Consider the following 23,730-nt stretch of genomic DNA (forward strand, 5'->3'; position numbering starts at 1 on the left):
GCCATAGCAAGAAGATTAGGCGAATCGCCGCAGTTATTAAGAGAGGAACATCGTTGTTAAGTGAATCGGACTTCCCCATTGTCTTCGCTCGTCACTGCAACCGTCATAAATATGAGTCAATGCTATAGGAGTCATTTGACCGATGGTTAGAGAATAAATAAAAGAATTAGAAGTAAAACTAGCTGGGTAAAAATGCACCCATAGAGTTAGCGTGATTAATAGCGCTAAATAAATTAAGAAGAGGATTATTATAGTATTAGATATTTAAGTTATTGGTATTAAGCTGGAATAGATAAATCATGAACATTATTGTAAAATTTAATTTTTATTGCACAAAATATTCTCTTGTGCAAAGCCAGTGAGCGTCCCGATGAAAAGGGAAATTTGCAGCCAATCCTTTCCAGGTTTTGCTCAACATTCCCCCCCCCCCCCAATCCCTCTAGATATATGCCTCTTATCAGGTTTTGAACCTGGGTTCAAATTCCGCTCTTGAGCCAGGATCGGTCACAATGATGAAGCTGGAGTGGGGGGGGGGGGAATGCAATTTTGGGAAAACCATTTCAGCACAATTTAGTACCCCCAAACAAACTGGAGCACAACTGTGTCAGCATCCCTCATCAAACAGACCTGCAACTTCTGATAGGTTTGGTTGGGAATGATGGGACCTGTAGTTCAGCACGTCGGGAGGGTTATGGGTGGGAGGTCATGCTTCGGAATTAAAACAGTTTAAAATAAATCCAGAGAACATTCTCCTGGGGCACCTCTTAGAATCACAGTGTTTTGGGCCTGGGAGGAACGCCAGAGATCATCTAGCCCACCCCATTAAATTATTCATGAGAGCCTCTTCCTTAAAAATTCAGAGTTGGAGAACCCACAACCTATTTTATGGTTGCACACATCTTACCCTCAGGAAGTTCTCGCCTAATATAGCTTACTATCTTATCCAACATGCTTTGGCAAATCCTACCCTGACGAGAGAGCGGGGTTGGATTAGATGACCTCTGATATCCTTTCCCACTGCAGTTCCATGATCACTACAGCTTAAGGGAGTGAGTTTTCTAGCTCAGAAGGAGGTTTTGCAGGAAGAGACCCTGATTTTATTGAGAGGGAAGCCCTTGACTTCTAAACACAACTGAACCCCAGATTTCTGTTTGCTAAATAAGGCAGTTGTTAAAGGACGCTTTCCCCGTTTTACGACATTTCTCGCCACCGTTGTTAAGTGAATCGGAATGTAAATCGCATTGACAGTGGGAGATGCTCAACGTGTGAAAAAACAGTCCTAAGTCACCTTTTTCAGTCGTTATAACTTTGAGCAGTCAGTCGATTATTACCTGTATTTGCATGCCTACCTGGCAACCCCAGATTCTAACATTTGCAACATGCAAACATGTGCAAAGTTATTATTATTATTTTTATGATTATTCTTCCCCAGATCCTATGGAACACCCCTCCCCTCGCGCACACTTGAGTTTACACAAGCTAGCCCCTTCTACTACTTTGCAACACGTTGGAAATCATTTGCAAGAGCCTCCCTTGCCGGTTTCCAGCGGAAATCGGTCGCTCTTGTTTTGCATGGAAAGAAAAACAGGCATCTCGCCCTGAGGAGAGGAAACCAGAGGCGGCCATCACTGTCACTTCCTCCTCGCGGGGTCACTGGGTTCAACTTCAATCATCAGCTAGTGGCAAACTGCAGGATCAGAACACAGGGCCATGTGGGGAGGACACGGGGGGGGGGGGGCAAAGAGGATGGGCTGGGTCTTTCCCTCATGTATGCCCGACTCTGCTTTAGAAAATCCTGCCTGGGGCCCATCCCAGTGAAGTGGAAACTGCGAGGGAAAGAGAGAACTCTGTGTATGCTCAGAGGCAGGCTTGTCTCAGATTCAGGAAAGCTGGGGGAGGCTCATGTATAGGGGGCAAAGTTTGATCTGGATCCAGAACTATTTCTCAACCTTGGCCAATTTAAGATGGGTGGACTTCAATTCCCAGAATTCCCTAGTAAACATAGCTGGCTAGGGAATTCTGGGAGTTGAAGTCCACTCATCTTAAAATGGCGGAGGTTGAGAAATATTGATAAATACTGTTTCTCAGCCTTAGAGTTTAAAATGAATGGACTTCAACTCCCACAATTCCCCAGTAAGCATAGTTGGCTGGGGAATTCTGGGAGTTGAAGTCTACTCATCTTAAAATGGCTGAGGTTGAGAAACATTGATCTAAAGCAGTGTTTCTCAATCTTAGACTTTAAAATGAATGGACTTCAACTCCCACAATTCCCCAGCCAGCTAAGTTTACTGGAGAATTCTGGGAATTGAAGTCCACTCACCTTAAAATGGCCAAGGTTGCGAAATATTGATCTAAAGCAGTGTTTCTCAACCTTAGACTTCAAAATGAATGGACTTCAATTCCCAGAATTCCCCAGCCAGCTATGTTTACTAGGGAATTCTGGGAGTTGAAGTCTCCCCATCTTAAATTGGCTGAGGTTGAGAAACATCGATCTACATTGTTTCTCAGACTTAGAGAGTTTAAAATGAATGGACTTCAACTCCCAGAATTCCCTAGCAAGCATGGCTGGTTGGGGAATTCTGGGAGTTGAAGTCTGTCATCTTAAAGAGGCCGAGGTTGAGAAACATTAATCTAGAGCAGTGTTTCTCAACCTTAGAGACTTTATAATGGTCTTCACCTCCCAGAATTCCCCAGTAAGCGTAGCTGGCAGGGGAATTCTGGGAGTTGAAGTCCCCTCATCTTAAAATGCCCGAACTTGAGAAGCAAGGATCTAGAATTTGATCTCAATCAAATCTGTGCTGGATCCCACATTTTCTCTCAGAAATGACTTGAAAATGTCGCTTTATACGGGTTTAGCAAGATGGGGGTACGAGCGTTAGAACGCCACCCCAACATTTCAAGGGACTCCTTCAAGCAACCCCAGGTGGAACGGAGAAATCCCGAAACTGTGGGTGGGAACAAAAAAGAATATGAACGACCCAAATTAGAATTTATTTTGAGTTTCCTGGATGTAGGAAAGTGCACAGAGAGGTCAAAAACTTCAAAATGGCTGCCTTCCCCGCGCAATTTGAACACAGGACTTTGATTGGCCCAGCTGCTGTTTTGACTTCTCTAGGCAGATGGCAGATTTAATCTTTCTTTACCCCCCAAAAAGAAAGATTAAAAGATAAAAAGCTAGGTAAATAAATAAAATAAATAAATAAATAATGTATAAATATGGATACAGGTAGCACTCAACTTAAAACAGTTCATTTAGTGACCATTCGAAATTACGACAGCACTGAAAAAGGTGGTTTATGAACGATTTTCACACTTGTGACCGTTCCCTGTGGTCATACGACCAAAATTTGGGTGCTTGGCAACTGGCATGTATTTATGACAGTTTCCGTTTCTCGTGTCCCATGATCCTCTTTGGGGACCTTCTGACCAGCAAAATCAACGGGGAAGCCAACTTAATACCGGCAGCGGTTCACTTAATAGCGGTGGGAAGAAAGGCCGTAAAATGAGACCAAATGCACTAAAAACATGTCTCGCTTAGTAACAGTCGTTTGGATCGTAAGTCGAGGACTACCTGTAAAAAATGGCAGGAACAATCCATGTGGAGTTCTCAACATTTTTAACAGTAACAGAGTTGGAAGGGACCTTGGAGGTCATCTAGTCCAACCCCCTGCTCACGCAGGAGATCTATACTAGGGATTCGAACCGCCGAACTGCCGACCTTTCTGATCGACAAGCTCAGAGTCTTAGCCACTGAGCCACCTATCCTAGTTAAAAGTTAACTTAGTCAATTAAAGAAAGCGGGGGTTAAAACAATTCAGAGGCAGCCTGAATTGAGAGCCACCATCCTGCTCGGTTGTGGCCCCTGTAGCCGGACCCGGGTTCAAATCTAGACAGATTTCTCCCCCAAGACTTACTGTTGTTGGATTTCAGGTCCCGGTGGATGACGGGCACGATGGCGCCACAGTGAAGGTACTCCATGCCCTGCGCGATCTGGACTGCCCAGTTGATGAGGATGTGCGGCGGGATGCGGCGTCCGGCCAGCATCCGGCTGAGCGGCCCTCCAGCCGCGTACTCCATCACCAAACACAGGTTGGGCCCCTGCAGACAGACGGCCTTCAGGACGATGATGTTGGGGTGCTTGAGCATGGCGAAGAGACGGGCCTCCTGACGCACTCGCTCGGCCGTGGTGCTGATGTCCTCGTCCGGGTCCTGGCGCGCCGCCTTGACCGCTACCAACTGCCCCTTCCAGCTGCCCCGGTAGACCTTCCCGAAGCCCCCCACCCCGATCACCTCCTCCAGCGTCAGGTCCCGAAAGTCCGCCTCGGGGGGGTCGCTGGGTGCCACATAGGCCGCCGTCTTGGGCGAGACATAATTCGACGGGAAGATGCCCACTCGGTCGTTCAGCTTGCCGGCCCACCAGCCTTCGTCGCCAGAGATGGCCGAGTCCCAAGACAGGACTTCCACCAAGTCCCCCTTGCGCAGGGTCAGCTCATCCGTGCTGGCGGCCTCGTAGTCAAACAACGCCCTCCAGACGGGGTTGGCATAAGCGGAGGGACCCCCGACTCCGGAGGGACCCCCCACTCGGGAGCCTGGACCCCAGCCGCCCACCAGAGGGGCTTTCCGGAACATGGTTTTCAATGGCTCCATCGTGCCCTCCCGGCCTCATTGGGTCTAGGAACATGGACCCCCAGCGGAAGGGAGACCACGGGGAGAGCTGGGAGCCAGCTCAAACCCCCTCCCATCGGGGAAGACGATCCAGGTCTGCAACCCAGAGGCGCTCTACATGCCCTCCAAGGCTTCCCTGGCGCCCGCGGGCGCCGCGATCTCTTCCTCTTCCGTGGGCGCGGGCGGAGGCCCCGGGTAGATCTCGGTGGCTTCCTCGTCCCTCCCCGCGAAGGATCCGATCCGTGGAGGGAGGAGCGGATTCCAGGATCCTTCCCCGGAGATCCCGGCTGGCAGCGGGGGACGATCCGGCTCTGCCAAAGGCGGCCCCGACGGCTCGTTTGCCCGGCTTCGCCCCGGTGGCGGAGCGGTCTTTTCCCTCGGAGCGCCGGACAGAGCGAGGCGGGCAAAGGCAGGGAAGGCGAAGGCGGGTCTGCCCGGCTGGGACTGCCCCGCTTGGAGGCGGGTCTCTCCGGCTGGCTGGCGCTCCCTTCTCCGACGGAAGACAAGGCGAGGCTGGCCCCGGGCTGGAGCCGAGCCCAGTGCCGCCTTCGCCCGCTTGGCTAAGCTGGAGGGAGCGGCGCCAGCCTCCGGGGCGCACAGCGCTCCTCGTCTCGGAGGCGATGCTTGGGTTTGCTCCAAACTTGGGCACTCCGATTGAAGAATAGAAGAAGGATAGGATAGGATAAGGAATACAAAAATAATAGAATAGGAATAGAATAGAATAGAATAATAGAATAGAATTCTTTTATGTACACTGAGAGCATCTGGACCAAAGACAAATTCCTTGTGTGTCCAATCACACTTGGCCAATAAAGAATTCTATTCTATTTTAATTATATTATATTCTTACTAATCCTCTTCCCTATTCTCATCTCTTCTCCTCTATTCTATTGAATTCTATTGTATTCTATTCTCTTTTCTCTTCCCTTCCATCCCACTCCATTCCTATTCTATCCTTATTCTATTCTTATTCTATTCTCTATTCTATCCTAATTTTATCCTAATTCTATTCCTATTAATTCTATACTATTCCATTCTATTCTTATTCCATTCTCTCTTGTCTTCCCTTCCATTCCTATTTTTTCTATTCTATTCCATTCTATTCTTATTCCATTCTCTCTTCTCTTCTCTTCCATTCCTATTTTTTCTCTTCTCCTCTATTCTATTGAATTCTATTGTATTCTATTCTCTTTTCCCTTCCATCCCACTCCAGTCCTATTATTCCTATTCTATCCTTATTCTATTCTATTCTCTATTCTATCCTAATTTTATCCTAATTCTATTCCTATTAATTCTATACTATTCCATTTTATTCTTATTCCATTCTCTCTTCCCTTCCCTTCCTATTTTTTCTATTCTATTCCATTCTATTCTTATTCCATTCTCCTCTTCTCGTCTCTTCCATTCCTATTTTTTCTCTTCTCCTCTATTCTATTGTATTCTATTCTCTTTTCTCTTCCCTTCCATCCCACTCCATTCCTATTATTCCTATCCTTATTCTATTCTTATTCTATTCTATTCTCTATTCTATCCTAATTTTATCCTAATTCTATTCCTATTAATTCTATACCATTCCATTCTATTCTTATTCCATTCTCTCTTGTCTTCCCTTCCATTCCTATTTTTTCTATTCTATTCTATTGTATTCTATTCTTTCCATTCTACTCTCTCTTCTCTTCCCTTCCTATTTTTTCTCTTCCCTTCCTATTTTTTCTCTTCCCTTCCTATTTATTCTATTCTAATTCTATTCTTATTCTATTCTGTTCCTTATTCTCTTCCCTTCCTATTTTTTCTATTCTATTCTATTGTATTCTATTCTTTCCATTCTACTCTCTCTTCTCTTCCCTTCCTATTTTTTCTCTTCCCTTCCTATTTTTTCTCTTCCCTTCCTATTTATTCTATTCTAATTCTATTCTTATTCTATTCTGTTCCTTATTCTCTTCCCTTCCTATTTTTTCTATTCTATTCTATTCTAATTCTATTCTGTTCCTTATTCATTCCATTCCACTCCATTCCATTCCTATACTATTCTGTCCTGTCTTGTCCTATTCAAATTTACAGAAGGTGTCTAAAATCTGGGATCCATGATTCTTGGGGGGGGGGGGGAGGGAAATTTGGGGAATTTGCGGTTGCTTCAGCCCTGCCCAGAGGTTTAGTTGACTGATGCCACCCTAGCCCAGGTCCCTCCATTAGCTACCACTGGTCAGCAGTGGTCAAGCTGGTAGAAAATCATAATTCTGTTTTTTGGTGTTTCGCTTAAGGAAATAGCTCCGAAATGATGATGCAATGGTTATGACAGGTAAGTAAGTATTAAAAAATACTAGCTATGGTAAATAAAATTATTATTTTGCCATGCAAACTTTGAGATAACCAATAGATGGTGGCAGCGTTTCTTTTCTATATCTCTGCTGCCATCCAGTGGTCGTCGTGGAGACCTTCAGGCCAGCCTGGGGATTTAGCGTAAATTTGCAATTAATATTAACATAACATCAGTAAGTACCAAGCTACGGCTCATGACTTCCAAAGCCAGGAATTTCTCATTGGGGGACAAGACCGCCACTCAAAGGGAACGCACCCAATAGCAAGTAGCGTAACACTAAAATGCCCGCCCTTTGTAGTAAAGATACCAGAGCAATTAAACGTCAGAGAATTCACGCATGCGCGTTGTCACGAGGGTCTCCCTTGGAAGAAGTAGTCCGCCCGTCCTCCGTCGGCCGATCTGATTCGCATGCGCATTTGGGTCCGTGGAAGTCATTCGCGCACGCGCAGCTCCGTTTTCTTTAAACGGTGGATAAGGAAGCGTGAAGTCTGTTGGGACGGACAGTAGAAACAGTTATCAGCTAGAGATAGTAAATAAGAGAGGGTCATTTCATTATCTGGGTGGAATGTTTCTGGGTTGCTTTTACGACTTAGAAACAATTTGTTTTTCTCCCTGGTAGGAAAGTGAGAATTCCTATTTACCATCCTTGCCCCGTTGAATTGCAGCCTGTTCCCGATTGAATTGGACTGAATTGTAGGAGTAGTGCAATTTGCACCAACCTTGTGGTGCTGGTGCTGGCTGGATTACATTTGTAGGAAGAACAATTCATAATCCTGCAATGTATTTTAGTATTACCAGTACACACATTTATATTTTAATTTAAATATTTTTACCGGTTTATTCTCTCTCAATAATGCATGCACGTGGTTTATATCCTTTCACATAGCCTTTGCATATTTTGTGTTATCAATTCATACCTTTGCTTTCATAAGGATAGTTCCCCCCCCCCCCCGCGAATGCGATCTCTCTGCTTAACAACTAATTCCCACAATACTGTCAAGGCTGTATTACTATTATTCTTCTCTTCCTTGCTAGTACCTCTCTCTTCCCACTTATGACTATAACCATGTTGCTTGTATCTTTCAATTTATATTTTTTATTGTTTCCCAGTAGGATTTGATAGCTTATTAGTAACCTTGCCTATCGCTAAGTGATTTTTATTGTTCTTGAATGTATTTTTATTCTCCTTATGTACACTGAGAGCTTATGCACCAAAGACAAATTCCTTGTGTGTTCAATCACACCTGTCCAATAAAGAATTATATTCTGTTCTGTTCTGTTCTGTTCTATTCTATTCTATTCTATTCTATTCTATTCTAAGGCTAGGCTAGGCTAGGCTATATGCACCAAAGACAAATTCCTTGTGTGTTCAATCACACCTGGCCAATAAAGAATTATATTATATTCTGTTCTGTTCTGTTCTGTTCTGTTCTATTCTATTCTATTCTATTCTATTCTATTCCATTCCATTCCATTCCATTCCATTCTAAGGCTAGGGTACATGCTATATGCTATATGCTATGCTATAAATCCTATCTGTACGTACTTTTATATTTTTACAGATATGGCATAAGATTTTATTCCATCTACACTGATATATATATATATATATATATATATATATATATATATATATATATATATATATATATAATATATATATATATATATATATATATATATATATATATATATATGTTTTCTGAGGTTTTCGCGGGTGTTAGTATGTAGGTCTCTAGTTGTTCGGGTTTTCTCCCGCGTAGAATTGGAGATGTCTTGGCGACGTTTCGACGAAGTCACATTCGTCATCTTCAGGCTGCTGCTGACTACTTCAGGTTTGGTGTTTCCAGGAACACCAAACCTGAAGTAGTCAGCAGCAGCCTGAAGATGACGAATGTGACTTCGTCGAAACGTCGCCAAGACATCTCCAATTCTACGCGGGAGAAAACCCGAACAACTAGAGACCTATATATATATATATATATATATATATATATATATATATATATATATATATATATATATATATATATATTATGCATAATATGGATATAGTGCAAACAATTTTGCTTTCTTGTGTACTGTTTACTCATACTTTTCTGTATAAATAAAAGAACTTTATTGTGCACAAATATTTTTCTCTAGATAACACGTTTTCTTCCATATAGTTTAACCTTTCTTTATCCTTTATGTAGTATCCCGATACACACCCATATACAAATACACCTTTGCTATATATGTTTGTTTATTTTCATTTACAGGATTATTTTTCTACTTTTTAAAAAAGATTTCCCAGTATATGCAAATATAAACGCCTGTCTGTGTGCGTTTTTGCTTTACTTGTATTAATATACAAGTAATTCTGTTTTTGTGTGTATATGTATGTGTGTATACATTGAATTATTGAATTATTTGTCAGTGCACAACCATTTTACTGTATAAACATATAAAGTATACAAACTCACATTATATTACACATACACATACACATATATTATAATGTGATTTCGCATCTTTCATATATTATTTTGAACCTGCAGTCTGAAAACTATATATCAAACGTGTTTCAATAGAAAATAACTTAAATTTAAAAACACAAAAATGAAATACAAAGCACACCCGAATTTCATTTGCACCGATTTAGGGAAAAGTAGTTTTCCCCCCCACTCTTCATTTCTGCCTCGGGCTTATTGCAAACTGCTTAATGGCTTTAATTGACGTGCGCCATTGAAAAACGGAACCCGCATTCACGTCGCCCCGTCTCTCTTTTCTGCCTCTCCCCTCTCTGTTTTCATAGGTCTACGCGGGCCCGCCGCCGACTCCCCCCTCTTCCTTCCACTTCTATCGCCTCGACTTCCGGTCCGGAAAGCGGACGTGAGAGGACCCCGCATGCGCAGTGCCGCCGCTTCCCCCTGCAGCTGCCCGGGCGCTTCTTCCGGCCTCCCCAATCCCTGTTGAGGCTCCAGCGCCGAGAGTTCCCCTCGGCTCCTTAAAGGCCCAGCGGGGCTGACCCTTGACCCCGGAAGTGAACGAGTCCCGGACCCGTTTGACGCCTGGGTCGCCCAGGGGAGGGAAGGGTGGTTCGAGGATCCATGCTGCGCCCCCCAATTTCCCCAGGGGACCCCCGGGAATTGGAAGCCGGCTCTCCCCCCTGGCCCTTAGCACCCCCAATCCTGGCAGAGGCTCCCATGGCCCAGGCCTGGAGGGGCCTCCCCTTGTAGGCAGTGTTGGGGGGCTGTGGTCACCCCTGCTGCCTGGGATCCCCTTTTGGGGGGCGGCCTCCCCTCCCAGCCCTTGTCTGGCTACCCCTGGGTCCTTCTCGGAGCACCCCCATGGCCTGAGCGGCGGGGCTGCGGAAGAGCCAGAAGGGGGTGTCTCAAATTGTGAGGGGGCTTCCTTTCCACCTGCCAGCCCTGCAGGGTCGACCCAGGCCCCTGGAGAGCCGTTGGCAGCCCGGGAAGGGCTGGTGGGGGGGCTCCCCAGCCGGGGAGAGGCAGGTACTGGATTCCCCAGCCCTTCCAGATCATGGGACTCAAGCTGCCTTAATGAAGGCCCCTGGGAGCGCCAGCTGGCCAGTGGTGTTCCCTCGGGAGGAGGAGGAGGAAGAGGAGGAGGAAGAGGGCGAAGAAGAAGGAGGAGAAGAGGCAGCCCCACCGTGGATATGGGGTCGCAGGTCCTGCAGATCTTACGCCAGGGCGTCTGGGCTTCGCTGACCGGCGGCTGGTTCTTCGACCCGCATCAGAGCACTTTCTCCAACTGCTTTCACCTCTATACTTGGATCTTTCTGCTCGTCCTCCCTTTCCTGCTCTACATGGTGAGTCTGGGGGCTTGGGGGTTGGAGGGCGCAGCATTAACAGCATTATGGGCCCCCGGGCAAAGCAGTGTACCCGGACCCCTATGGCGACAACTCACAGGAATTAAAATGTAAATTGTTCTGATCTAGGCTTCCTGAGAGCATGCAGCAAACTCCTTGTCCTGACAAAAAGCCCTTTTATTAATTGACTGAATTCTGCTCATTCACATGCAGCAAAGTCTTTCAAGGGAGGATTTACAGTGACAGACCTTATCTGACTTGGAGAGCTGCCAGGCCGATCTCTGCAGAACTTGGCCAGGAGCCTCGGAGAGTCACGAACCAATTAAGCAAACTAATTGTCTCTCCTGCAAACTCCACTCCTCTTTCGCTCCTCTTTTATTTCCTCTGGGAGGGGCCATTTATCATCCACTTGTAGCCTTACTCTCAAGTCGACCCCTGTTCTTTAGCTGTTCCCTTCATCTGGCAACTTTACGCATGTGCACACTGGAAACAGGCTCCAGCTGTTCTTCTGCCTCTTTGATATCTAACTCTCAAGGTAGCTGATAACTGGCATACAGCCCTGGCCCCCTCTCTGCCTCCGACACAGATTAGGTTTAGGTTTATTAGATTTATATGCCGCTCTTCTCCCAAGGACTCAGGGCGGAGTACAACATTAAAAGAAACACATAATACAAAAGTTTAAAAAAAAGAGCCCTCCTCAGAGCCTTCCTCAAACTCCAGGACTTGCCCATCTTCCTCCCCAACCTCCTCACTGTCCGAATCTGCTGCCAGCTCTTCTGGCGGGCCACAACGTAAATGGTCGATAAAGTGAAACATATCTTTATTTGATTGGCACTTCCAACAACATCATTGTTGAAACTTTCAAAACAAGCTGGGCAGCAAGAACTAATCAACATGATAAACATTGGAACAATACACGAGGCTTGAAAACCACAATAATACTCAGTAAGCCATACAGTTGCGGCATTTATATGATGCAAGGTGCATTGAAGGGTTAACATACACAGATTAGTATGGGGGCCCCTATCCCATGTCGCTGTGATCCCTTCTGCGACCGTTTGACGGACAGTGTCCATGGGGAAGCCAGATTCACTTCACCAGGTTAATAACTTATCAACTGTGGTGATTCCCTTGAAGACGGTGGCACAAAAGGTGATAAAATGGGGCAATGCTCACTTAACGAATGTCTCACTTCACGACAGACGTGTTGGGCTGCTTTGTGGTCGTAGGCCGAGGACCACCTGTGTAGTGGAAGGGCAGAGTTCTAGATGTCGATGTGATAAATCTTGTTAGGAGAAGATTCATAGAAAATAAACGAAAAATATGGAAAGTTGGAGGGGGGCATAAGAAAGGGTGTATGGAGGGTCGAAGAGGTACATTGGGTTTCTATTTTGGGGGGTATTGTTGACAAGAGGAATGGCTGTGTTTATTGTTTAATGTTATATGGCCCCGGTTATGCACAGTATATATGTGACTGTACGAAAATGAAAATGGAAAATAAAAACACATTTATACAGAAAATAAACGAAAATAGAAATAGAAAGAACAATGTATAGGCCATAGGTGGCACATGGAGCCATTTCTACGGGCAACGGAGCTGTCGCCCAGCTCAACTCCAGAGTGCATGCACGCGCATACCTCCCACCGGCCAGCTGGTTTTGGGGTCTCTGCCACACATGCCGGAGACCCGTGTGCCTGCATGGGGCACGGGGATCACATGTTCATGTGCAGGGAGTGTGGGGGGGGGGGTTGCGTGTGCATGCACGGGGGGCAGGTGGGAGCGTGGGATGTGTGGTGCGCCTCCCACATGCCTCATTTTTTGTTTCAGGAGGCTTCAGGGAGGTCTGCTAGACCCAAAACAGGGCATGTGTAGGGGAGCGGGGGGCATGCACATGTACGGGGCGGGGGGGTATGGTGTGTGTGTGTTGTGCACTCATGCGCAGGATTGCGGGGCGCATTGCATTGTGGGTGTGGTCACGCGAGGACAAAATGGTTAGCCATCACTGGTATAGGTCAATTTGAAACCTAAGGAATTTGTCTCTGGTGCATAAGCTCTCCATGCAAAGCAACAAAATAATAATAACTTAGCAAATGTCTCACTTAACAGCAAGGAATTGTGGTCGTAAGTCGAGGGCTCCCTGTATTCAAGGCTGTTCTTGGCTCTGGGAGATGATTGCATTTCCTAAATTGTGTTGGATGTGGCTTCTTAGAGAATGCAATTTCGCGGGTGCGTCATGCCATGAAATAAGGACAGCACAGAATGGAAAGACCGGAGATTAAAGAGTCCACAGCAATTCCTATGGCAGAAATAATGGCTTTTTATATATATATATATCTTTTGAGGGTGATACAGGTAGTCCTCGACTTACGACAGTTCATTTAGTGACCAAAGTTACCACGGCACTGAAAAAAGTGACTTCTGGGCCATGTTTCACACTCAGGGCCCTTGTCGCATCCCCAGGTCACGAGACCAAAATTCAGACGCTTGGCAACTGACCTGTATTTATGACCGGCGTCCCGCAGTCACGAAATCCCCACTTTTTACAAGCTTCTGGCAAGCAGAGTCAATGGGGAAGCCAGATTCACTTAAGAACCATCTGACTAACTCATCAACCTAGTTTCTTAGGGCTCTCTGTAAATATTATAGCAAGGGAGGTTGTAAAACAGGGTAAAACTCACTTAGCGGGTGTCTCGCTTAGCAAATTTGGGCTCCGTTTTGGCCATAGAATTGAGGACTGGCTGTAATAAAAACAGCTTAATCAACCCCCCCTTTCTGAGCCTCCTGTCTGGTTGGTGCCCAGAATATCTGATTTCTGGAACCCGTCCTGTTTGAACGAGGGGCGAAAATAAACATCGAACAGGACATCAAATAAACATCAAATAGAATAGAATATTCTTTACTGGCCAAGTGTGACTGGACACACAAGGAATTTGTCTTCGGGGCATAAGCTCTCAGGGTACATAAAAGATACAAGCGATAAATCATTTCAGTGCATTAAGGAATCAATAAGGACGCTGAAAGTTCTGGAAAGGTTGGGTTTTAATATCAGTTAGTTGCCCTGGTTCAGAGTTTGGCTTTCGTGGCCTGGATTAAAATGGCTTTTCTAAAGTCAGAAGCCGAAATAGGGAAATCATAAAGACAGCTGGGTGACTTTGGGCCACTCACCAGGAGTTAGTGAATTCTAGTTCCACCTTAGGACAAAGAGCAACTGGATGATTTGGGGCCAATCACCAGGAGAGGTGAGTTCTAGTTCTTCCTTAGGCCTGAAAGGCAGCTGGGTGACTTTGGGTCACTCACCAGGAGACGGTGAGTTCTAGTTCCGCCTTAGGCCTGAAAGGCAGCTGGGTGATTTTGGGCCAATCACCAGGAGACGGTGAGTTCTAGTTCCGCCTTAAGGCAGCTGGGTGACTTTGGGCCAATTACCAGGAGACAGAGAGTTCTAGTCCCGCCTTAGGCATGAAAGGCAGCTGGGTGACTTTGGGCCAATCACCAGGAGACGGTGAGTTCTAGTTCTTCCTTAGGCCTGAAAGGCAGCTGGGTGACTTTGGGCCACTCACCAGGAGACGGTGAGTTCTAGTTCCGCCTTAGGCATGAAAGGCAGCTGGGTGACTTTGGGCCAATCACCAGGAGACAGAGAGTTCTAGTCCCGCCTTAGGCATGAAAGGCAGCTGGGTGACTTTGGGCCAATCACCAGGAGAGGTGAGTTCTAGTTCTTCCTTAGGCCTGAAAGGCAGCTGGGTGACTTTGGGCCACTCACCAGGAGACGGTGAGTTCTAGTTCCGCCTAAGGCCTGAAAGCCAGCTGGGTCACTTTGGGCCAATCACCAGGAGACAGAGAGTTCTATTCCCGCCTTAGGCATGAAAGCCGGCTGGGTCACTTTGGGCCAATCACCAGGAGACAGAGAGTTCTATTCCCGCCTTAGGCATGAAAGCCGGCTGGGTCACTTTGGGCCAATCACCAGGAGACAGAGAGTTCTATTCCTGCCTTAGGCATGAAAGTCGGCTGGGTAACTTTGGGCCAATCACCAGGAGACAGAGAGTTCTATTCCCGCCTTAGGCATGAAAAGCAACTGGATGATTTGGGGCCAATCACCAGGAGAGGTGAGTTCTAGTTCCGCCTTAGGCCTGAAAGCCGGCTGGGTCACTTTGGGCCAATCACCAGGAGACAGAGAGTTCTAGTCCCGCCTTAGGCATGAAAGCCGGCTGGGTGACTTTGGGCCAATCATTCTCCCTCTGCCCAACCCACCTCACAGGGCTGTTGTGGGAAAAATAGGAAGTGGAACAGCAATGATATTCTATATTCTTCACTACCAATTTGGTAGCAGGAGCATGCGTGCATGCGTGCCTTGATGATGTCTGGGTGGGCGGACGGAGCCTCACACAACCGCCACTCTTGGTTCGCCCGAACCTGTGCAAACCGCCAGCATCCCCCCCCCTTCCCAAGTGGAAGAAGTATTCCATTTGCCCCCTGTCTTAAGTAAAGGCAGGATAAACATGGGACAAATATGGGATTTTGTAGAAACGAGGGCTGAATTTTGACAATTTAAAGAGTGTGTGTGTGTCCAGTGTGCGAATCGAGGCTTCAGTTTAATCTTTTCCACTTTTCAGAGAATGTTGTTGTTTTTTAAACGGGAAATACACTAGTCCTCTTCAAACAAACGGGTCCTCTTTGTTTGGGAAGACGCTGCCTAGAGAGGAAGGTTGAAACTTGTTCTCTCTTGTTCCAAAACGCAAGAAACGGAATAGCGGGTTTTAGTTAACAGGAAGCAGAGCCCAACTTGCATGATAGTGGGAAAATAATTTCCCTGTATACGAAGAGGAATTGAACAATGGTATCGGCAGCCCCCAGGCGTGGTAGCTTCCCCTTTTGATACAGGAAGTCCTCGACTTACGACCATGGTTAAGCCCCAAGTTTCTGTTGTTGACATTCGTTAAATGGGTTTTGCCTCTTTTTACGACCTTCCTTGCCACAGTAAGTGAATCACTGTCGTTTTAATAACAAAGTTGTTTTTTTTTCCCCCATCAAGTATTTTTATTTTATAACCCATACAAATTCCATTTTCCATTAAACAGTGCGTTGTCTGGGTACAAATAGTTTTAGGAGATGGCAATCAAAATATTTACAACCGTGTTCATTTGTATTGATTCTATAATAATAACAACAGCAACGAAGAGGATGATGATCTTTACTTATCCATTTTAACCCGTGGCACGACAAAACCGCGGTCCACTAAAGCGCGCCCGATTAAAGCGCGTCGCTGACGTCATCAGCAGCGCGACAACAGCGACCGCGGAGAAAAAAGGGCGCTTTAAAAAGCGCTTTGAAAGCAAGCCGATTCACGTTAAGGTAAGGGTTAGGTTTAGGGTTAGGTTAAGGGTTAGGGTTAGGTTTAGGGTTAGGTTAAGCGTTAGGGTTAGGTTTAGGGTTAGGTTAAGGGTTAGCGTTAGGTTTAGCGTTAGGTTAAGGGTTAGGGTTAGGGTTAGGGTTAGGTTAATGGTTAGGTTTAGGGTTAGGTTTCGGGGGGTTAGGTTTAGGTTTAGGGGTTAATTTTAGCTTTAGCACTCTCAGCGTGCTTTTTTCGTCGCGCTGTGATGACGTCAGGTACGCGGTTTCGTCGAGCGCGCTCTAGTTGACCGCAGTTTTGTGGTGGAACCATTTTAACCTACTTCCCTTATATCATTGAGCCGAGGTGGCGCAGTGGTTAAATGCAGCACTGCAGGCTGCTTCAGCTGACTGCTAGTTCTGCAGTTCGGCTGTTCAAATCTCACCGGCTCAGGGTTGACTCAGCCTTCCATCCTTCCGAGGTGGGTAAAATGAGGACCCGGATTGTTGTTGGGGGCAATATGCTGACTCTGTAAACCGCTTAGAGAGGGCTGAAAGCCCTATGAAGCGGTATATAAGTCTAACTGCTATTGCTACTGCTTTTGCTATCATTGATCCTTTCCTTGTATTTCCCTGTTTCTGACGCCTGTTTTTATCAGCTAACCATAGATTACATAAATCCCAGGTCAAAAAGAGACTGTAGAATAGGTTGACTTGTGACCACAATGGAGAGCCCAACATTTTAAAAGTGAATTTTGCGACCTTTCTCGCCCCCGTGGTTAAGGTAAACACTGCAGTTGTTCAATTAGTAACGAGGTTGCTAAGTGAATCGGGCTTCCCCATTGACTTTGCTTGTCAGAAGGTCGCAAGAAGGGATCCCGTGATCCTGGGACATCGTCATAAATATGGAACCTGTTGCCAATCATCTAAATTTTGATCCGGTGGTGGATGCTGTAACGGTCGTCAGTGTGAAAAACGGCCAAAAGTTAACTTTCTTCAGTGCCGTCGCAACTTTGAACAGTCCTTAAACGAATTGTAAGACGAGACTTCCTGTATTTTTAAGCCAAAAGTTGGACGAATCGTTTTGAGGATTACTTTGAGTTGGGTTCCTGCCTAGACTAAGAGGTGGGAATTCCAGCTCTGTGTTTCTTTGAATTTTAAAAATAACAGTGCCGGCCATCCCTTCGCTGTATTCATGAAAGGATTAAAGCAGTCATAACAAACCGCCTTTTTCCCAGGAACTGGGGGTTGAGTAAAAATTTTCAGAGTTGTGAAGCCAGGAAAAATGTCTGGGAGCGACAGCGAAAGGTAAAGAAAGGGGCAAGTGAGCAATCCATCCCTGATTTGAAATGTTATTTCCCATAGTGACTCAGGAGCGGGTTTTTCATTTTTTTTAAGAGGCACCGCTGTCTAACATTTCCTCTTAATTCAGTGTTTTCCAATCTTAGCAAGTTTAATAGCAATAGCAATAGCAGTTAGACTTATATACCGCTTCATAAGGCTTTCAGCCCTCTCTAAGCAGTTTACAGAGTCAGCATATTGCCCCCAACAACAATCTGGGTCCCCATTTTACCCACCTCGGAAGGATGGAAGGCTGAGTCAACCCTGAGCCGGTGAGATTTGAACAGCTGAACTGCAGAACTGCAGAACTGCAGTCAGCTGAAGTAGCCTGCAGTGCTGCATTTAACCACTGCGCCACCTCGGCTCTTTAAGACTTCAACTCCCAGAATTCCTTAGCTGGCATGCTTTAAGATGCATGGTCTTTAACTCCCAGAATCCCCCAGCAAGCTTGCTTTAAGATGTGTGGACTTCAACACTCAGAATTCCTTGATCAGCATGCTTTAAAATTGGTGGACAAACTCCCAGAATTCCTTGGTCAGCATGCTTTAAGATATATGGAGTTTAACTCCCAGAATTCCCTAGCCTAGCCAGCATGTTTTAAGATGGGTGTACTTCAATTCCCAGAATCCCCCTCCAGCAAGCATGCTTTAAAATTAGTAGACAAACTCCCAGAATTCCTTAGCCAGCATGCTTTAAGATGGGTGGACTTCAAGTCCCAGAATCCCCCCAGCCAGCATTTTTTTAAATTAGTGGACAAACTCCCAGAATTCCTTGGTCAGCATGCTTTAAGATATATGGAGTTTAACTCCCAGAATTCCCCAGCCAGAATCCTTTAAGATGGTGGACTTACGTGACTTAACTATTGCTTTCTTTAATTGCTGGCATGTTGGGCATCGAAGACTACCTGTACAATCCTGAGATACTTCTGGAATTTTCTCCTGTTTAGGATTTTGAAGAGTTGGTGTGTGTGTGTGTGTGTGTGTGAGATTTTTTTTTGGGCAGCCTACAACGTGCGACACTGCAGTCCGAATCACTCACACCCCTATTTTAGATTAAGAGCTGTGAACTACCCAGAGATGCATCTCAGCTCCTGGCTCTCCAACGGTGGGGGAGCTCAAAATCCTCTTTTTCTGCCCCGTCCATTTTAGCCACTCTGTGAACCCGTGATGGGGGGTGGGGGTGGGAAACCCCATCCTTACAATCAAATCTTTGGACCCACGCCATGAATCCCTCCGTCCGTTTCCCCCAGAACAAAATCCAGACTGGGAAGAACTGGGATGAGTTTGAGAGTTGCTGTGAATCGCGCAGCAAGAACCAGCCTTATTTAAGGGAATAGCAGGCGCCTTGGAGGTCTTCTAGTCCAGCCCCCTGCTCAAGCAGGGTACCCTATTTCAGACAAATGGTTGTCCAATTCTTCAGACTAATAGAATGACGGAAGGGACCCTAGAGGGCTTCTAGTCCAACCCCCTGCTCAGGCAGGAAATCCTATGCTATTTCAGACAAACGTTCAATCTCTTCTTTAAAGCCTCCAGGGATGAAGCAGCCACAACCTCTAGTGGCAAGCAGTTCCCCTGGTTAATTGTCCTCACTGTTAGGAAGTTTCTCCTTAATTCCAGGTGGCTTCTCTCCTTGGTTAGTTTCCATCCGTTGTTTCTTGTCCTGTCTGTCCTCAGGTGCTTTGGAGAATAGCTTGACTCCCCCTCTTCTTTTATGGAAGCCCCATAATCCTTAACAGAAATAGCCGAATAAGAGAGTTTGAAGGGACCTTGAGGTCTTCTAGTCCACCCCCCCCGGGCGCTCAAACAAGGAACCCTATACCATTCAGGCAAATGGTTGTCTAATCTCTTAAAAGCCTCCAGTGATGGAGCATCCACAACTTCTGGTGGCCAGCTGTTCCACTGGTTAATTGTTAGGAAATTTCCCCTTAGTTCTAGGTTGCTCCTCTCCTTGATTAGTTTCCATCCGTTGCTTCTCGTCCTGCCCTCAGGTGCTTTGGAGAATAAGTTGACCCCCTCTTCTTTGGGGCAGCCCCTGAGATATTGCCAATTGACTCACATTTACGACGGTTGCGATGTCCCAGGATCACGTGGTTTCCTTTTGCGCCATCACTGACAAGCATAGTCAATGGGGAAGTCAAGATTCATTTAACGACCTTAGCAACTGCAGTGATTCACTTAATCACTGTGGCAAGAAAGGTCGTAAAAATGGAGGAAAAACTCACTTAACAACCGTCTCGCTTAGCAAATGAAAGTTTGGCCTCGATTGTGGTCGTAAATTGAGGATTTCCTATATATATAAGTTGGTTTCAGAGAGGCCCAATCGGCTGTCGTTTTTCGTAGATGTCTCAGTTGCGTTTCATGGACACAGAAGGAAAAGGTGCCTGTTTGCCAGATGTGAGACACCATGCTGGTAGTCCTCAACTTATGAGAGTTCATTTAGTAACTGTTCGAAGTTACGGCGGCACTGAAAAAAGTGACTTTTCCCACTTACGACCGTTGCAGATCTCCACAGTCTCGTGATTTACATTTGGAGGCTTGACAACTGACTCACCTTTACGACCGTTTTGCAGGGTCAAGGGGTCATGTAATCCCCTTTAGCGACCTTCTGACCAGGCCAGATTCACTTAGCAACCGGGTTACCCGTTTAAGAACTGCAGCGATTCACTTAACGACCGGGGCAGGGGAAAGTGGCGGAACGGAGCCGAACTCCCTTAATAAATTCCTCGCTTCACAGCACACATTTTTTTTGGGGGGGGCGGTGGTGGTCGTATGTGGAGGACTTCCCCGCGTTGACTTAGTGAGCTTCTCCTTTGGCAGGTGATGCCTCCCAGCCTCATGGTCGCCGGGATCTACTGCACGGCGGTGGCCGTCTTCTTCACGACGGTTAAAACCGTCAACTACCGTCTGCACACCATGTTCGACCAGGGGGAGATCGTGGAGAAAAATTCGGTTCTGGTGGAATCCGGTAAGCTCGACGAGAGGGCGGCTGCTGACGATGACAATTTGACCAGGTGAGAACAGGCCATAAGTGCGGGCAGACTTGCAACACTTCATTTAGGGACTGCCCGAAGTTACAACGGCACTGAAAAAAGTGACTTGGGAACGTTTTTCACACTTACGACCATTTTGCATCCCCCCCCATTTTGGTCGCGTGATCCAAATTCAGACGCTTTGACGACTGATTCGTATTTCTGAGCGTTGCAGTGTCCGGGGGTCATGTCATTCCGTTTGGAGACCTTCAACGGGGAAGCCCGATTCACTTAGTAACCGTGTTACTAACTTAACAACTGCAGTGATTCACTTAATTGTATTACTTACTTAACAACCGCAGTGATTCACTTAACAGTCCTGTTCCTAACTTAACTGCAGTGATTCACTTAACAGTCCTGTTCCTAATTTAACTGCAGTGATTCACTTAACAACTGTTTTACTAACTTAACAACTGCAGTGAGTCACTTAACTGTATTACTAATTTAGCAACCACAGTGATTCACTTAACAGCCCTGTTCCTAACTTAACAACTAGTGATTCACTCAACAACCGTGTTACTAACTTAACAACTGCAGTGATTCACTTAACTGTATTACTAACATAACAACCGCTGTGATTCAATTAACAGCCGTGTTCCTAACTGAACAACCACTGTGATTCACTTAATAGCCATGTTCCTAACTTAACAACTGCAGTGATTCACTTAACAACCGTGTTACTAACTTAACAATTGCAGTGGTTCACTTAACTGTATTACTAACTTAACAACCGCTATGATTCACTTAACAGCCGTGTTCCTAACTTAACAACTGCAGTGATTCACTTAACAACCGTGTTCCTAACTTAACAACTGCAATGATTTACTTAACTGTATTTCTAACTTAACAACTGCAGTGATTCACTTAACAACCGTGTTCCTAACTTAACAACTGCAGTGATTCACTTAACAACCGTATTACTAACTTAACAACTGAAGTGGTTCACTTAACTGTATTACTAACTTAACAACCGCTATGATTCACTTAACAGCCGTGTTCCTAACTTTACAACTGCTGTGATTCACTTAACAGCCGTGTTCTTAACTTAACAACTGCAGTGATTCACTTAATAGCCATGTTCCTAACTTAACAACTGCAGTGATTCACTTAACAACCGTGTTACTAACTTAACAACCGCAGTGGTTCACTTAACTGTATTACTAACTTACAATCGCAGTTATTCACTTAATAGCCGTGTTCCTAACTTAAAAACTGCAGTGATTCACTTAGCAACCGTGTTTCTAATTTACAACCGCAGTGATCCACTGTGGCAAGAAAGGTGGTAAAATGGGGCAAAACTCAACATCGGTCTTGCTTAGCAATGGAAATTTGGGGCTCAGTTATGGTCATAAGTCAAGCACTACCTGGATTTTCCAGTTTAGAGAATAATTTCCAACCTGGGGTGAAGGAGCCGGTTCTGAGATTTATAAGCTTTTGTCTCCAAGGTGGAATTCATTTTTTTTTTGAGGGGGGGACGGAAACTGGATTTCATCCCTCCTCTTCCTCCTCTTTTTCTCTGCAGGGACCCAGGAGGCGTTGAGATGACCGTGTTCCGTAAAGTGAGTTCCACCCCGCCGGTGAGATGCAGTTCGCAGCATTCTGTCTTCGGCTTCAACCAAGTCATGGTAAGGGAGAGAAAGTTTGGGTCGAATGTCTCAAAGGTTCTTTTTCAAGAGACAAAAGTAAGGTTCTACATTTAGCCAAGAAAAGCGAAATGCACAGGTACAGTATAGGTGGTACCTTGCTCAATAGTAGCAACTGTGAGAGGGATTTTGGAGTCCTAGTGGACAACCATTTAAATAGGAGCCAGCTGTGTGCAGCGGCAGCTAAAAAAGCCAACACAGTTCTAGGCTACATAAACAGAGGGATAGAATCAAGATCATGTGAGAAGTTAATACCACTTTATAAGGCCTTTATAAGGCCACACCTGGAATACGGCATCCAGTTTTGGTCACCACGATGTAGAAAAGATGTGGAGACTCTGGAAAGAGTGCAGAGAAGAGCAACAAAGAGGATTAGGGGACTGGAGGCTAAAACATATGAAGAACGGTTGCAGGAACTGGGTAGGTCTAGTTTAATGAAAAGAAGGACCAGGGGAGACATGATAGCAGTCTTCCAATATCTCAGGGGTTGCCCCAAAGAAGAGGGAGTCAAGCTATCCTCCAAAGCACCTGAAGGCAGAACAAGAAGCAATGGGTGGAAACTAATAAGGGAGAGAAGCAACTTAGAACTAAGGAGAAATTTCCTGACAGTGAGAACAATTAATCAGTGGAACAACTTGCCTCCAGAAGTTGTAAATAAATACCCAGGCAACGCCGGATTATCGGCTAGTATATAAATATAACGAGCTCCTTTCGTGCTCCCAGGAACTTCTGTTCTGCCAGGATTGGAATTTTCTGGGCTACTGTAGATCACAAGTATGCAACCTTGGACAACTTTAAACCTTGCGGATTTCAACTCCCAGAATTACCCCACCCAGAATGGCTGGCTGAGGAATTCTGGGAGTTGAAGTCCGCAAGTCTTAAAAATTTGCCCAAGGTTGGACATCCCTCTGTAGATGCCAATCTGAAAATTAAAAAAAAAAAAATTGGAAGATGGCTCCTCCTGCAGGGAAATTTCCCTATCCTTTTCTGTAGAATTCTTTTCAAGACAACTGAGGTTTTGTTTCCTGATGTTGTTGTGTTGTTGTTTTTTTGCCTCCTAGGATCTGCTGCCCCACTTGGAAGACGGAGGCCCTGTCCGAGGTAAGCAGCGGAGGACGGCAGGGGCCACAATGTCTCCCCCCCCTCCTCCAGTTAAAACCAGTTAGGAAGGGAAGGGTAAAAACCAGATCAAGAGACATGCTGTGCAAGTTACTTTTGCAAGAGAGGTGAGCAGCTATGGCCCCTTGGAAACCGACGGACTTCAACTCCCAGAATCCTTTAGGGGAAGTCTTGGGTGGTCAGAAGCGCTAAGTCCCCCCAAGGTCTTCCCCACCGTGAAATACGTGCAGTCAGGCGAGGCAGAGCCTCACCACTGTCATCATGAAAAGAAAAAAAATGTAAAAGGAAAAAGGCTGAGCTAGTTGCTGCCAGAGTCACGGTGGATGACTCTGCTTAGTGCTGAACTGTTTAAAAAAGCCTCTAAAAAGTGCCCTCTGCAGGAGGAGGCGGGAGAACCACGTGCCTCATTTAGTCTGACTTTATGACCACTCGAGCAGAGTTAAGCAAGGGTTAAAAGCCGAGAAATTCCTTATGTAG

At 45.8% G+C, this 23,730-nt stretch overlaps 2 protein-coding genes across 3 annotated transcripts in view; one reads left to right on the forward strand and one right to left on the reverse strand.

Moving 5' to 3' along the window:
* MAP3K11 (mitogen-activated protein kinase kinase kinase 11) overlaps positions 1–5,087 on the reverse strand; it is a 34,040-nt gene extending 28,953 nt beyond the window's left edge. The window contains exon 1 of the mRNA XM_032233978.1: positions 3,915–5,087. Coding sequence (XP_032089869.1) covers positions 3,915–4,647 — 733 coding nt within the window. The 5' untranslated portion in view covers positions 4,648–5,087. The remainder of the gene's footprint in view (positions 1–3,914) is intronic.
* A 4,773-nt stretch (positions 5,088–9,860) lies between these two features.
* Positions 9,861–23,730, forward strand: part of PCNX3 (pecanex 3) — a 64,229-nt gene continuing 50,359 nt past the window's right edge. Inside the window, exons 1-4 of one of the 2 annotated variants that reach the window (XM_032233973.1) lie at positions 9,861–10,799; positions 20,280–20,473; positions 22,014–22,116; positions 23,196–23,235. In XM_032233973.1, the coding sequence (XP_032089864.1) occupies positions 10,647–10,799; positions 20,280–20,473; positions 22,014–22,116; positions 23,196–23,235 (490 nt within the window). In that variant the 5' untranslated portion in view covers positions 9,861–10,646. Of the gene's footprint in view, positions 10,800–20,279; positions 20,474–22,013; positions 22,117–23,195; positions 23,236–23,730 lie in introns of those variants that run through there. The other variant, XM_032233974.1, reaches the window with a different exon arrangement.

Source organism: Thamnophis elegans, chromosome 17, assembly GCF_009769535.1.
Source record: "Thamnophis elegans isolate rThaEle1 chromosome 17, rThaEle1.pri, whole genome shotgun sequence".
Classification (NCBI taxonomy): Eukaryota; Metazoa; Chordata; class Lepidosauria; order Squamata; family Colubridae; genus Thamnophis; species Thamnophis elegans.